Source organism: Pholis gunnellus (genome assembly GCF_910591455.1).
Source record: "Pholis gunnellus genome assembly, chromosome: 2".
In the NCBI taxonomy this organism is placed as follows: Eukaryota; Metazoa; Chordata; class Actinopteri; order Perciformes; family Pholidae; genus Pholis; species Pholis gunnellus.
In genome coordinates, this window is record NC_136536.1 from 25,613,610 (window position 1) to 25,628,710 (window position 15,101).

The 15,101-nt window shown below is 42.4% G+C and overlaps 1 protein-coding gene across 2 annotated transcripts; it reads right to left on the reverse strand.

Annotated features, from left to right (window-relative positions):
* Positions 1–5,058: 5,058 nt before the first annotated feature.
* pex10 (peroxisomal biogenesis factor 10) lies at positions 5,059–12,203 on the reverse strand. Of its 2 annotated transcripts, XM_079182575.1 has the most exons (6): positions 11,795–12,203; positions 11,056–11,136; positions 10,551–10,966; positions 9,759–9,925; positions 8,775–8,910; positions 5,059–5,370 (listed from the first exon to the last, which is right to left on the reverse strand). In XM_079182575.1, the coding sequence occupies exons 1-6, from the start codon at positions 11,904–11,906 to the stop codon at positions 5,302–5,304; spliced, it is 981 nt and encodes a 326-aa protein (XP_079038701.1). In that variant the 5' UTR covers positions 11,907–12,203; the 3' UTR covers positions 5,059–5,301. The 2 variants fall into 2 exon arrangements, with proteins under 2 accessions (XP_079038701.1, XP_079038700.1); XM_079182574.1 differs by lacking the exons at positions 5,059–5,370; positions 8,775–8,910 and having other exon boundaries at positions 9,156–9,925.
* Between the last annotated feature and the right edge of the window lie 2,898 nt (positions 12,204–15,101).

Here is a 15,101-nt window from a genome sequence, read left to right on the forward strand (position 1 = left end):
GCTCCACCTTTATCCAGGGCCAGCTCCACCTTTATCCAGGCCCACCTCCACCTTTATCCAGGCCCAGCTCCACCTCTATCCAGACTCAGCTCCTTCACATCTCAGCCCTGCGTCAAGCTGCGCTACACAAACAGCCTCCTCTTCCTGAAGCTCTTTGACCTCATCATCTCATCAGTATCTGGGCCTTTCATTCTACTTTGAGTTAAAACAAACAACCTGCAACCAGATCTGCCGGTGTTCCGGTTTAACGTTAACGAGTGACCGCGTGAACTGAACCCGGAACACGGGGGGGCTGCATGTTTCATCACGTTACGTTTTTTCCTCCTAAATTGCGATAATGACAAACGTTAACAGTCCACAGAGTTCCGCATGCAGTGGACGTTAACTTAACCCAGTAAGTCTGAACTGTAACGAAACATAACGTAACTTAAACTTTAACGGAGGTAAATGAAGACGCTGTAGACATCTTAACGCTGATTGGCCAAGACTCGACACGTCACATCAAAGATGATTGTGAAGATCACTACGTCACCTTTTCTCCTCGTCTCACTCCAATCTGAGAAACGTTGGCTGACCAGTTGACCCCCCCCAAAAAATAAAAAAACTCTACGGATCACGTGGATGATATATTTTGATTCAAAATGGCAAATTTCGCCAAAAAGCGACAAGTTTTCAGGTATGAATACAATTCTGCATTTCCCCTCGCGTCCCACCTGCAATACCGCCGCGCCCCAGTAGAGGGGCGCGCCCCACAGTTTGTGAACCACTGCGTTAAACCATGCAGTGGAAATGTGTCATAAGACTAAAGAGTTTGGTTAAGGAAAAGACTTATAAGAATTACATTTTTGTAAAGATCCATCCATCCAACTTGAGGTGGTCCTGATTGCAGTGGCATCAGGCTAAGCATGGCAGCCCAGATGTCTTGATGCACATGTCCAGGAAACCTCTAAAGGGAGGGGTTAAGGAGGCATCCTTATCAGATAACCAATCAGTGACGTGCGGTGAGGTTCGTGGCTGGTGAGGCAGATTTACAAATATATGAACCCACGCTCCCCCTTCATTGAGGCAGAGGTACTGTTTGCCTCCCCTCTGTGCTTTTTCACTGCAGTTTTATGTCAGATCAGCAAGACTAAATATGTTCTACACATACGTGAAATACATGACATATTCTATGAAAAGAAAGGACATATAATACAAGCTTCTACAAATATTACAGAGGTGACAAACAATGAGAAAGCAAAAGGCACGTGCTCAACCCAGTTTGTGAGGGATTGCACAATCTGAGATGAGGCACAGCTCGTCGCTGCCTCACCTCGCGTGGCTCCTCTCTGAACAGGCGCAAATTCAGCGATTTTGATTATAAAAATGCTTGAAATGCTTGGAATCATACATAAATTATTATTTATAGTACAGATCAGTAGCGAAATATTAATTTTTATTCTATTTGATCATTATTTGTTTTTTACTTTTCATGATGACAGGTGAGGCTCTTCCTCAGCCCTGTCTGGATTTCCACACCCTTCTCTAGGTTTAGTCCTAACACCGAGAAGGAAGCCAACATGGTACAGACGAATCAGCATGTCAAGCACAAATCACAGTCTCTGTTGCTCATGTCAAAAGCTTTGTACTTCCGACCAACAATTACTTGGATTTTGGTTTAAGTATTTGCTTAAGGTTTGGCCTAAGTAATGGAGTAAACAACAGATTTAGAGACCTCAGCCTAGAGCTACATGTGATTGCACAGCTATCTCATTAGTTAGGGTAGAGCGGGTTGTCCCTGAACCACAAGGTTGGCGGTTTGATCCCTCCCTCCTGTCCGCATGTCGAAGTCTCCTTGAGCGAGACACCGAGACCCTGCTTCAAAGCAGCCCACTCAGAGCTGATCCAATTCGGTGCCCTGAGCTAGATTTTAGCCAGTGCCCCTTGAATCGCAGCCAATACCACCACTGATCATTGTGTTCATAATCAAAAGGAAACTGTACAGCTTTATGTCTTTGAGTAATGCAGATCACACTCAAAAGAAAAATTGTATTCCTCATAATTCTGTGGTAGGTTATTCCCTAAGCACCTAAACAGTCTTTCCATCTGCAAGCGAACCCAGAAAATTGGACCAATTTAATAGGTTAGTTATACATGTTGTTATATTCTGAAATAAGAGTATTTAAATAGTACTAAATGTAATATAAAAATGTAAACGAAGGCCGGCACTGAGCCCACTGCTCCTAAAGGGCTTAGGATGGTTAAATACAGAGGTCCAATTTTATGTACGTACCTTTGTGTATGACACAATTGAAATAATTATCTAACTGCTAGTTCTAAAGACTTTTCATCCAGATACAACCTCACAGTCAATCACTTAACATCCGCAACAACCAGAGGTTGGAACACGTCTGCTCACCTCCCATTCATTCCATATAAAAACTTTGCTCTAGCACTGTTTCAGAGCCGTGCCAAGTTTGAGGTTTATTTACAGCTAGCCTTGGAGACAGACTAGACTAGAGACAGAGAAACATGGCATCAGAGACAGCAGCCTATTGTGTAGCTGTTGTGGGAGGTTTAAAAGCCTATGATAATAGACACTGACATTTTCTTGACAGCGCCATATATCACCAGAGAGCAGCATGTGAGTGTGATGCCAACTGTTACTTCTTTTCTGTGTGTTTTTACTCAACTACCTAAAGATGTTTGAATAAATGAGCTTTTTGTTGCAGGAACTATCAGCACATGATAGTTAAATAGGAGCAGATTTTAGATTTTAGATATTAATAAAATGACAATTTTTACACTTTGTGGCCAACTTCGTCAGGTCTGAGGACCGCAACGTTGATCTGTCCATCCATTTGTCTCAACCAGCCCTCCAACCTTCACAACAAAATAGTTTGTCATTGGCTGAAATACAACCATAGACGGTGTGAAGTAAACGTAGTCGCTGTGAAAATGTTGACACCCTTCCCCTACTTTGGAAGCTTTGTTTCCTCAAAAGCTGACATCAACTCAGAGATGAATCGTTGCGCCAGTGGAGCCTGCGGCAGACTCAGGAGTCTTTGAAGACCGAGACCTACAGGCCCAAACAAAACTCCTGTTATACAGAGCCGTTGTCCTCCCCACGCTGCTATATGGAGCGGAATCATGGACCACCTTCAGGCACCTGAGAGCCTTGGAACAACACCACCAAAGATCCTTAGGAAAGACTTTGGAGGATAGATCAGCACCAAGATCAGCATTCTAAAGGACGCCAACATGACCACCACAATAGTGCAGTATCAAATCGGATGGACCCGGAATGTCATTGGCATGTCCAACAAACATCTCCCCAAAAACATCCTGTCGTCCCAGCTGAAGGAACATCAGTGAGCGCCCTGTGGGGCAAAAGAAACGTTTCAAGAACAATATCAAGTCCAGCCTGAAGAAATTCCACATAATATCGAGCAACTGAGAGCCTGTTGCATTGAACAGGCCCCTACTGGAAGACATCCGTTCAAAGGGAGGAGGCCAAAGTCATGAAAATAAACTCCACCGTGCAGCAGAGACAAAGCAACAGCACCGCAAGGAGAGAAAGTGTTTGGATCGCAGATCGGCCCCTACAGCCATCTGAAGACCCACAAGCAGACGAGAGAGGACAGTCATACTCGCCTCGAGTGACCGCTGATGATAATGATGATGTACGATGTGTGTGTAATTTATCTGGCTTTATGCAGGGGGCTAGACACAATTAATCTAAAGGTAAACTTGCCATTACCACCATGTTTCCCTCACCTTATTCCATTGTGATGATCGCCTAAGTCTATCTTTGTGTATGGCAGTTGTGAATGGGGAACATGTTTGTGTTTATTTTCCTTTGCATATTTAAAATGCTGTACTTGTAAGTGTTATCAGTGACCTGCAACGTTAACATAGGTTACGAATAGGGTCTTTTATTATTGTTACTATTATTTTTATTTTCCTCGCTTGTATAAAATGTGACGGGGGAGAAAGGAGGTGAGAGGAGTATGGAGCGCACAGACAGGTGAAGCAGTCGGAGTTTAGTGGGCTCAAAGAGTAGGATTTCCAGGCGACTGTACAGCAAAGGAGCAGAATCCAACGTTGTGGATTATAAATGGGAAACCTCACTGGACTACTGCAAGAAAGAGCCACCATCTAAACAGACTGGGGATAGCGTGGCTTCTACAGATTACGGAACAGCGGTGTCTCGCCACATTTCTACCTGTTGATTTTATTTTTGGCCTCTGTGATTTATTTATCGTTGGATTAGACCTGTTCTGTAATGAGGGTTCATGGAGGTAAAAGGTCTCCGGAGATATTTGGAGCCTGATGCAGATTTACAAACGATAAGCCTGTCTCGATGTCCAGCACAGTTCTAACTGGTTTGTAATGTCCGAGAGGAAGAAGCCGCTCCTTGTTAGTGTCGATGATGCTCTGATGTCCTGCCGATGGACCCACTACAACTCCCAGAGGACAAACATGCATGAAGATCCATTTTGGTAAATAATCAAATGGTAATTATATAAAATTAAACCACAGAATATAGCAACCACGCAAGATTTGTACATTATTTGCTTTCAATAAATACATATTTAAAGAAGCATGAAGGAAAACAATTTTACAATATGCCTCGCCAAATGATACAACAAAAGTGTCGTTCAGATAAACTGATGTTTTTGGTAACAAAACAGGTCTACCTCTTAATGACGATGTATTCAACAAGTTACACATTCACGTGGCACTCTTACGTGTTATACCACAATTTCTCCTTTTGCCCTGTAAAACCTTGCGATATATGTTAAAGTGACTACTGCCTAATAATGAACTCCTGAGTATAGCCTACAAACTGGTGTGTTTTTGCTATATTGGATAGAAATATCAGGTAAAGTTTCAACCACCTTATGCTGCACTTCAACAACCCTAGACGAATTACCAGCAGTAATCTGTACATTCGATATACTTTAGATGATCAATTCTGTAGGACAACTACACCTAATAATGATTTTCATATTAAAGTATTCAAACAACCTCATAAACAAAACAGATATTTCCCACATTTTATTAGCATCAGTACAAGTTTTAATTTAATTAAAAGTGATATTTACAAGATTCGACTGATACAATCCAACATGTTATTGACCATGGCCTGATGACCATGAGAGAGAGAATGAAAGTTAAAGGCACTTCAGCATCGGCTTCACTTCTCAGAGCCGTTGGTTGACGCTTGGTCTCCACATGTTGCAGAGGGACATCCTGCCAGGACAGATGTTGAGAACCTGGACAGTCCACCAGCAGTGTGTAGTTTCAGGCTCAGTGGCTCTAGCTGTAGTTCCTCAGGTACACCAGTCTGTGAGGCTGGAACTTCTCCCGACACAGGGGGCACTCGGCCTGAGGGACGTCCAACACAAACACACATGCGACATTTACATTTGTGTGCACAAAATCAGGGTTGTTGCTCATGATTGACATGAGCCAGACTGATATAAATATTTGATTTAATTCCTTTAAAAGATACTCTTGAATATCTTCAGTTTAAAGTAAATGTATAAAACGATTCAAGCATCTTATTCCAACTCGTCTGCTGTTGAAGGGACAGTGACTTGTGTTTGTGTTGTAATGCAAAAAGAAAAGAACAATTTGGGTAGAGATTCATGAAGACAAGGAGGATGAAATGACACGTTGCAGATCCAGAGTGTTGGGATCCTGTTGTGAGGAAAACTAAATATTCTCAATTTGATGTGAACTTATTGTGTAAGACGTTTTGCAGGCCTGTTGTACTGGACTGCATTTGATTAGCAGATGTGTAGTTTAGGAACAGACCGTTTAGGAATGGATTCTGGATGTAATTTGTGAAAACATTTTTTTATATTATGTGAGAGTTTGAATGAGGGATCCTATTGAAGCTGCATGAAACCAGCAGGTTGCTCTTCAGGTTTTCCCAAAACACATGCAGTTTATTTGAGGAACAGTTATCAAATTCATCGACTTATATAATCCTTTCCAATAGTCACTATCACACACATATTTACACTCTGACTCTACACTTTGTGTTGAAAAACATTCCCGTCGTTCCTGTGAAATAGTACGGATGGACAAACTACTGAAAAACGTAATACCTTTTTTTAACACATACGAACATATTCATAGATAAAATGCATTTAGATTCAGATACCGTCCCATCGCAGGCCTGAGTGGTGCGTTGGCGTTTCCTTCTGGCCCGCTTCACAGTTCAGTGGCGTCCACTACTGCTGAAGGTGTACCTGCTTGTTGTGTACACACTCTGCCTCGCTTGTAATAGCTTGCAGTGGAGCGTTCTTTGGTGTACGTAGAACCCTCGGGTGCACCAGCCTGCTGTGAAGGATGTGCCTGGTCCTCTCTCGTGAGAAGGGTTTTGGTCTCTGAAGCGCCTACCTTTGCAGACATAGGAGGGGGCGACTGTGGCTGAGTGGAGAACAGGGCCGTCTTTCAATCAGAGGGTTGGTGGCTCCGGCACCACTAGTTGCAAGTCGATGTGTCCTTGAGCAAGACACTTAACCCCGAAAATTGCTCCTGTAGCTGTGCCTACGGTATGATAGCATCTAAAATGTAAGTCGCTTTGGATAAAAGCGTCAGCTAAATGACTGTAATGTAATGTAATAGGAGCCTTGCGACCCACCGTAACCTCACCAGGTGCTTTTAAAATAGATCGGTAGGGTGGTGTCCAAAGTTTGTTCTGCTGTGACTTATAAAATACTAGACTTTTACCTCACCAAACAAAACCTTACGTGAGTGTTCTTTCAGAAGGGTGCAGTGGGGTGGAGGTGGTTTTCTCGGGACAGGGCCCCTTACCAGTCTGCCGGGTGGCACATGAAGGTGTACTTGCTTTCTGTTGCACGCACTCAGGTGCACCAGCCTGCTGTGAAGCTTGTAGTGGAGGGCTGTGGTAGGGTGGAAGTGTTTTCCAATTCCAAGGGCATTTCCTCTAGACAGGACAACTTAGCAGTTTCGTGGCCTCACCAGCTTGCTGTGTAGCACCTGAAGGTGTACCTGCATGTAGAAGTAGACCCTCAGACGTCGGAGCTTGCTGAGCAGCTTGTGGTGGGTCCCTTCCCTGTGCCAGGATCTTTTTGATGAGGTGGGTTTTGTTTGGAGTCTTGGGAGGATTCAGAAGTCAGTTCTTCATGTGAGGAGTGGAGCTCACGTTATCCCAGGGTGTGAAGGACATTTTTTAAGTCCTCAGGCAGAATGTGGTTTTTCTTCACTTTGCCTTTTTTGCTTCGAGTGTTTTTGGTTTTCTTCAACAGGAAACTGAACTTTCTGTTGTCTGAGTCGGTCTCTACGTGCCTTTGTAAGGACGGAGTACTGTAATACAGGACAGTATACTGGTTGTGATGTTGTAATCTCTGGTTAAAAAATTCTGTATCTGATTAAAGCCAATATAACGGAATGTGTTCTATGAGGTCATTCATCGTCGTATCGTTACGAAATCATATATCGAGATATCGTGATACACAATTATGACGTCTGAATTGATGCTAAGAAGCACATACCGACATTTTGGGGAATATCATTTTGAAGATGGCGGTTTTGTTTTTACATCATATTTAGCATTATTGTAATGTATTGTCTGACTGATTACTCTGTAATTGCATGTTTGCAGCTGGAAATATTTATTGTTCTCTATAATTTCACATGAAACTGTTTGTTATTGCAGCCTACATTAAGGGCACAGGGAGACAGATTCTGTCCACCTTAAAGCAGAAAGTATCAGCACACTGGATTACAGCTTCCAAATCTGACATCGGCCGCCGAACGCAACCAGCCTGTTTCCAGCTGACCACGAGAAGGCAGACTGAATGAAATGAGAAGCAGGAGGTATGAAATGTGGATCACATGTATCTGCTGGCTGACACACCTTGTTCTTCACAAGCTTAATGGTTGAAATACTGGAGGTCGTGGTTCAGAACGGTTCGTTTAATAAATCACTGATATGATAAGCACATGTTTCACTGCGAGATTCTCCTGAAAACTTGATCCGCTATATCGCCACGCCTTTCTTGGCTGAACACAGAGAGCAGCGTGCAGAGAGCTCATTAACCGGGAAATAGCCAAGTGTCAATTTACAAGTTCTGGAATTAATGTTAATTAGCAACATCTGAGATAATCTACTGCTGCTGATGAAATGTGATCCTTTTGAAAGTAATGTGTTTGTTTGGTGCCAATCTGACACTTTCAGTATTCAACCTGTGTAGAGCAATGCAGCCTTGACTTTCAAAGGCGGTTTCATCTAGGACCGTATAGCATTCTATTTTACAGATAAAATAAATAAAACAATAAGTTGATTGTGGTGAATTTCTATTATAAGGATTATGATGAATATTCTCAAAGGATTGACCTGAAACAGCTATCTATCTCGTTATGTAGAGAAATGAAAAATAGAGCCCGAGTATGCACACATCATTACCAACAAACACTTACAATGCTGCTAGTTTGATTTAGTTATCCTTCAGTAGGATTCATGATTGTTTTGCACTTAAAAGGATGTTCACTTAGAAAAGATGTGTGTCCTTTCTGTGATGCAATACTAGTATTTGCTTCTTAACTAAATGTATGCATCTTTTAGTGGCCTATAAAAAATGCATAGTTTCATTATGCTGAGTGTTAACATCCACTTCATGTCGATCACCTGATACAAACAATAAGAAACAGAAAGCTTCTCCGAAATGCTTTCTCAAAACATGATCCCTTTCAAATCGGACACAAAAGGTTTCAGTGAGTAGCAACAAGATGAAAAGTCATGACATGAGGCTGACCTTGGTGTTGCACCACTCTGTGATGCACTCCCAGCAGAAGAGGTGTCCACAGGGAGTGGAGGTGGAGTGCCTCCTCTCCTCCAGGCAGAGGATGCAGCTGGCTGCTCTGGGGCCGGATCTGTGTGTGCGCTGAGGACTGGAGACAGACGGGTCAAGGAGTTTAGCACTAAAACTCAAGTCATGCGTTTCATTCTTTTTACTGCTACACAACGCTTTTATGACAAAGAAACAGTCCAGCAGGTTTTTAGAGATGGGTGATGTACAATCGGCATCTGCCATCTGTTCACGAATGACTCTCTGAGGTGCTTGCAGACCTAAAGAGATGATCTGACCGTCATTTAGGGATGGGAATCCAGAACCCATTCTACTCTGAGTCTGATGTTGTTAGGCAAACACTCTCCTCCTATTGACACTCTTGTGTATATGTGTCTACATGTAGGAAGGTATATGTACATACATACATACATACATGTTTGTGTGTGTGTGTGTGTGTGTGTATGCATATGTGCATGTATGTGTATATTTGTTTCGATATGTACTCTCTACTAGCTGAAATATTAGTACTAATATTACTGCTATTATTCTTATGTCCATCTTTTGAGGTCATATGTTAGGGACTGTTCTATTTTGTTCGAAATGTAAAAATAAAAAGTTAAAAAATGAAAAATAAATACTAACAAAACACTGTTCACTTTAACTGCGAAATATCTAACTGAACTCTAAAATTCTGCCCTGACATAAAGACCAGATGAAGATGGGACCCTGCTCCTGTACCTGAGGTCCCTGCACCTGAGGTTCCTGTACCTGAGGTCCCTGCACCTGAGGTTCCTGTACCTGAGGCCCCTGTACCTGAGGTCCCTGTACCTGAGGTTCCTGTACCTGAGGTTCCTGTACCTGAGGCCCCTGTACCTGAGGCCCCTGTACCTGAGGTCCCTGTACCTGAGGTTCCTGTACCTGAGGCCCCTGTACCTGAGGTTCCTGTACCTGAGGTTCCTGTAGAGCTTCCACTCCTGCCTGGCTCTCTGTTTCTGTCTGAAGCGATTGAGCTGCAGACACACGGTGACAAACAGCTGGAGGAGGGACAGCGCCCCCAGCAGCCTGTAGCTGCTCCTGATGGTCCCGTCGTCGCTGCTGAGGCCCATCACACGCAGCTACACACACAGGATAGAGGAGGATTTACTAACAAACATTTCGGAAGAATATTAGACTGTTAGCTTTAGCTAGGTGTACCTAATAACTGGTAACTTAGTATATTTTGACATCGCAAAAAAATCGGAGAGTTCTTGCAATAAACTGTGAAATGATGTGCAGCAAACTCTTCTGGACAGAGTTATTCATTACTGCGTGTCCCATACTGGCACTCTGCCTGCTCAACCAATGATAAACTCACTAACTAACTACCTTCTAACATGGTTAGGAAATATGTGACAACATGTTGAAAGGCTGGAAAACAACTAACAGGATGTGTTAAGGTGAAACAGACAAAATGAAATTACAAAAAATGACAAAATTATAAGAGTTTGGTAAAATCTGCAGATTTACTGTATGACATTGACATGCCTGAGTTTGTCGTGGTCTTCTTAATCTTTTGACATAATTATATGTATGCACGTTGTCCCTGTGGTCAAGTACCTACTCAAGTGATGGCGGAACATTGCCATAGTCATTAAAGATCGGATTAAATGGGCACTTGTGTGTCACAAATGTGTAACTGAAATAAAAACATATTTTTACACTACAGTATTTTTATATAACGTCACAAAAAAAATCCCCTACATAGCTGATACCAGCCGCCCTCTTGGACAGGTGATAGAAAGAGCCGCTGATGTAGAACAGAGTGGCGTGGAGTCGGTGTAGGAGGGTCAGACCCTGGTGGAGGACGAACACGGCTGGCACGCACGCTCTCCTCTGGGGCTCCGACAGCAGCCCCACCGCCCTCTGCATCCACCTCCTCAGCCACAACTCCAGGCTCCACCACGGCCCGGACGCCGCCCGCCGCTGCCCAGCACCGCTGTGCCTCTCCTGCCCGCATTCCAGCTCGTTCTCCAGGCACACCAGGACCTTGTCCACGAGGTAAGGGAAGTAGGCGTGGCAGAGGACAAAGAGGCCCCGCCTGGCCCGGGAGGGGACCCGACGCTTAGTGGGGTCCACCTGGACGATGTTGACGTACTCCTCGCCCAGGGTTTGGTAACCTACAAGTAATAATGAATTCTTCATAAGACAGCTGATTAAACATACATGAAGTTAAGTCAGATTTCATGTTGGTTTGGTCGGTAACTACCTGAGAATGTCGTTAAACCATAGTATGCAATGTCTGACAGCAGCTCTATCTCTCTCCTCCAGTCCAGCCATCTTTTGGATCCTACAGAAAGAAACATTGAGAACAAGTGCTGGATTGACTACACAGACCACAGCTATACAGCGTCAGACTGTGACATACTACAGAAGGTTGTATTTATGATATGATATCCGGTTCATCTTTTGCTTGTAAACAGTAACGTTAGTAAGTTAATTAAATAAACCCCTTGTGAAACAATAGTGTGAGACGGAGCAGATGTACAGCATTAGGGTTTGGGTCTCACAAAGATCAACGCATGCGCAGAGGTAATTAACTCCGTTCATACATTCACTACGTCCAATATATGCGTTTCAATTTACGTAGCCTTACCAGTTCGAACCAATGCATGACCTTTTTTAGTAATCAGGAGCTTTTACTCTTCAACTCTGTATTTACACAATGACAAAAACAATGTTTACCTGAATAGATACCAGTTGTTAAAAACATGTTGGGCTATTATTTCTCCAGTTTGAAGTCCACTGAAACACTACGTGGACAGCAGGAGCCATGTTAACGTTAACTGAGTAGATAACGTTACTGACCGGTGTATTCAATGTACGCAGAATTGATAGAAAAAAAGAGACCCCACCTAGGTAGCTCTAACGCTAACGTGACATGTTAAAGTGAAGTACGCTAGCTGCAAAAGACGAATACTACTTTCCAGCGTGTTGAACAAACTCACCAGCGAGTGTTTGAAATGCTTCGTTGGCGTTGTTTCTCAGGAAGGTTTGATAATATTCGTCCTTCTGAATGGACCGAATCAACTGAGACTGGTTTGCGGGAGCGAGCGGCATTGTAAGCTAACACAAATCTAACGTTAGTTTTTACTGGACAGTATGCTGAATGCTAAAGACTGTCAAACGTTCAAGATGCCACTGGGCTGCGAAAAGTACACATCAAGAGAAGCAGCACACCGACAACTACAAGCTAACCTAGCTAACTGTCTTGTGTCCGTGGTGCGACACTCAGTCCTGATGCAGTGCATGGTCGGAATATGCATTAATATTCCCTAGTTATGATTGTTACGGTTGTAGCTAACTCCAACATTTTCTCCGTTAATCCAGAAAACAAATAGGAAGTTGATGCCCTGAAAACACACCAAACAGACTGATAATGAAGCTCATAAATCACAGTGCCACCTACTGGCGGAAAGAGGCATTATAGGCTCACTCTCAACTAGAAACAGTGGTTTGCAGGACTTGGTGAGAACTCCCTTTTAACTTTTGGATATGAATAGAAATGGAACTTTGGTGTCATTATCAATCTTAGTGCTTTACTTATTAATACATATTGTAATGTTTCTTTTGTCTTCATAGCAATGTTGGTTGTTTTTATTGTGATTGTAGTAGGGCTGCCCCCTCTTAGTCGATTAGTTGACTAATCAATACATTTTGTCTTATCGACTAAGATTTCTTTAGTTGATTTGTCATTTTGTCATGCTTTTCTCATGCTGAATGACTTGTTTCCAAGAAAGTTATGAAAACATCTCTGGTAAACACACAATTTGTAGTAGTGCTTTGTGGAGAAGCTCAGCTGTACAGATCTGTGGATTAAATCAACTAATCGATCGGTCAATCAAGTCGTAGGATTGTTAGCTGACTAAGAATTTCTCTGCCTGAGTACAGCCCTATCATCTAGCCCATTACAGGCAATTTTCTGTTACCACTGGGGTTTTATTCTGAGGTCATAAGACAGGCCTTTGTGTAAAAATACCATATTAAGAACAATGTAATTTAGCCACAAGTCACAATAAAACACCGTCAGGCTCATAGCCAGGGTTTTAAAGGTCACACGTTCCTCCAACACAACTGTTTTCAACCAGAAGGTCTCAAAATGATTTTTTTATATTTGATTCATTAAGTTACCCATTTAATCATACTATGTGCACATTTTATTTCCCAACATGAAGGTTGCTGATTAAATGGTTAAGTGTTGCACATTTGATGGATGATAAATGTGCAGGCAGTATAACAACACAACCCTTATGGATATCCTAACTCATGACTAATATCCATGCAGGCTATGCAAATATGACATCATTGTAATTGTATTGCTGCTACAAACACATGTTATGAGCCACTGTGCAAGTTGCTACAAGGCGCTCTTGTACCTGTGTAAGTAGGTTCGGTACACTCATTCATTCATTCACTTCACAGCTCAGGCAGCTCTGCTGGGATCTGCCCGGAAAGTTGTAGAACCAGTTTTCTTTGTCTCTGCAGTGCATGCTCCCAGAGCCAGCCAGGTATACTATAACCACTACGGAGAACATCCCATTATAAGCCCACTGCTATCCTTTTACAGTGACAACCGTATCAACAGTCCGTCTCACCAGGAAGCTGAACTTTGCTCCCAGTGAGGAGGAGGAGGAGTTGGGCTTTTCCTTTTTCCTCTTAAGTTGGGAGCTACTTGTAACTTGTTGCAGATGGGAGGTGGACGGGGAGCACCCTGACGCTTGGACTAAACCACTAAAGAGCACACAGGGAGAGTCTGGGATTGTGACAGGTAAGACACTAATTTGACCGGCTGCTTGCACCGTGTAACTCAACACCAAACTGAGTTTGTCGTGTGAGCTGGTTTCAAGGCATCGGCCCAGGCAGGACAGGACTCGGAAGGCTGAGAACAACGTTGCTGCTTGTACTTTGTTGTTAACATTCATAAGTTGGACCTGTTATGGTGCTAAAAAGTCTTCAGAACGTTGATTGTGTTTGGACCATGCACCCTCAGGTCAGGTGAAGGTCTGCACTATGTGTGTTCTACATCGGATGAATCAGGTGCATTATGTTCACCGATGTTCATCGGAGCAGAGCAGATTAGAATCTCAGAGGGCCAATGATAACAGATAAACGGGGTGATGATAACAGATAAACGGGGTGATGATAACAGATAAACGGGGTAATGATAACAGATAAACGGGTGATGATAACAGATAAACGGGGTGATGATAACAGATAAACGGGGTAATGATAACAGATAAACGGGTGATGATAACAGATAAACGGGGTGATGATAACAGATAAACGGGGTAATGATAACAGATAAACGGGGTGATGATAACAGATAAACGGGGTGATGATAACAGATAAACGGGGTAATGATAACAGATAAACGGGTGATGATAACAGATAAACGGGGTGATGATAACAGATAAACGGGGTAATGATAACAGATAAACTTCAGCATATTGTGCGGAGTTATCACAAGTTTTCGACTTCCAATACACAACTGCTGAGGTTCCGTATCTCTCCAGTCTTATTAGATCTTTTCGCCGTATCATTTATTGCTGATATTTTATACTTTCAACTTCTCTGTTTTTGTGCAAGGAATTCAAATAAATAGTATTTATTATATATTTAAGATGTGTATTCTTTCACGTCATGAAACATTTCAAATTTTCCCTGACAATACGATTGTAGTGAACATGTTATTGTATTCATGTTGAGTTGAAAGCAAAGTCACTCAACTACATGTTTTGTTTTGTGATCAGTTGTTCACTTTGATTATGCAAAACACAATTGTAGATCGCCGAGCACACACGGAACAAGTCTGAGCAGGTTGGTGTGCAAGAATGGAAAAAATAAAGAATAATAATGCTAATGAAGACTGAATAAATCATTACAAAATGCAAGAAGGAAAAGTCGAGGAGCAAAATAAAGCCAGAATAATATTAACCAAATAAAAAGACATAAAAACAATAATAAGTCTAAATGCACACAAAGATCAAACAACCTAAACACAGAACAGCATTTAAATATTAGTGAATCCATCCAACCTTAAACAACGACAACAGAAACTAAACATTCGCATTACAAACATACAGATAAAGTAAAAACAGATGGGGCCCATAGAACTAAATAGAGAGGGTTATGTGAATGTTACATTTCATACACAACCGTTCAAAAGCTTGGAATCAGCTGTTACATTGATGTTGTTCTTCTGTCCTTCATAAATATATTAACAGAGTCAGAAACAGTTTCATTCAGACACCAAAT

What these genes read in the sequence shown, in the direction of transcription:
- pex10 (XM_079182574.1), bottom strand. Translation starts at nt 11,906, where the DNA reads ATGCCGCTCGCTCCCGCAAACCAGTCTCAGTTGATTCGGTCCATTCAG. An exon ending in TGGTTTAACGACATTCTCAG is followed by an intron (nt 10,967 to 11,055) that starts GTAGTTACCGAC and finishes TATTACTTGTAG; the next exon opens with GTTACCAAACCCTGGGCGAG. An exon ending in GGGCGGCTGGTATCAGCTAT is followed by an intron (nt 9,926 to 10,550) that starts GTAGGGGATTTT and finishes CTGTGTGTGTAG; the next exon opens with CTGCGTGTGATGGGCCTCAG.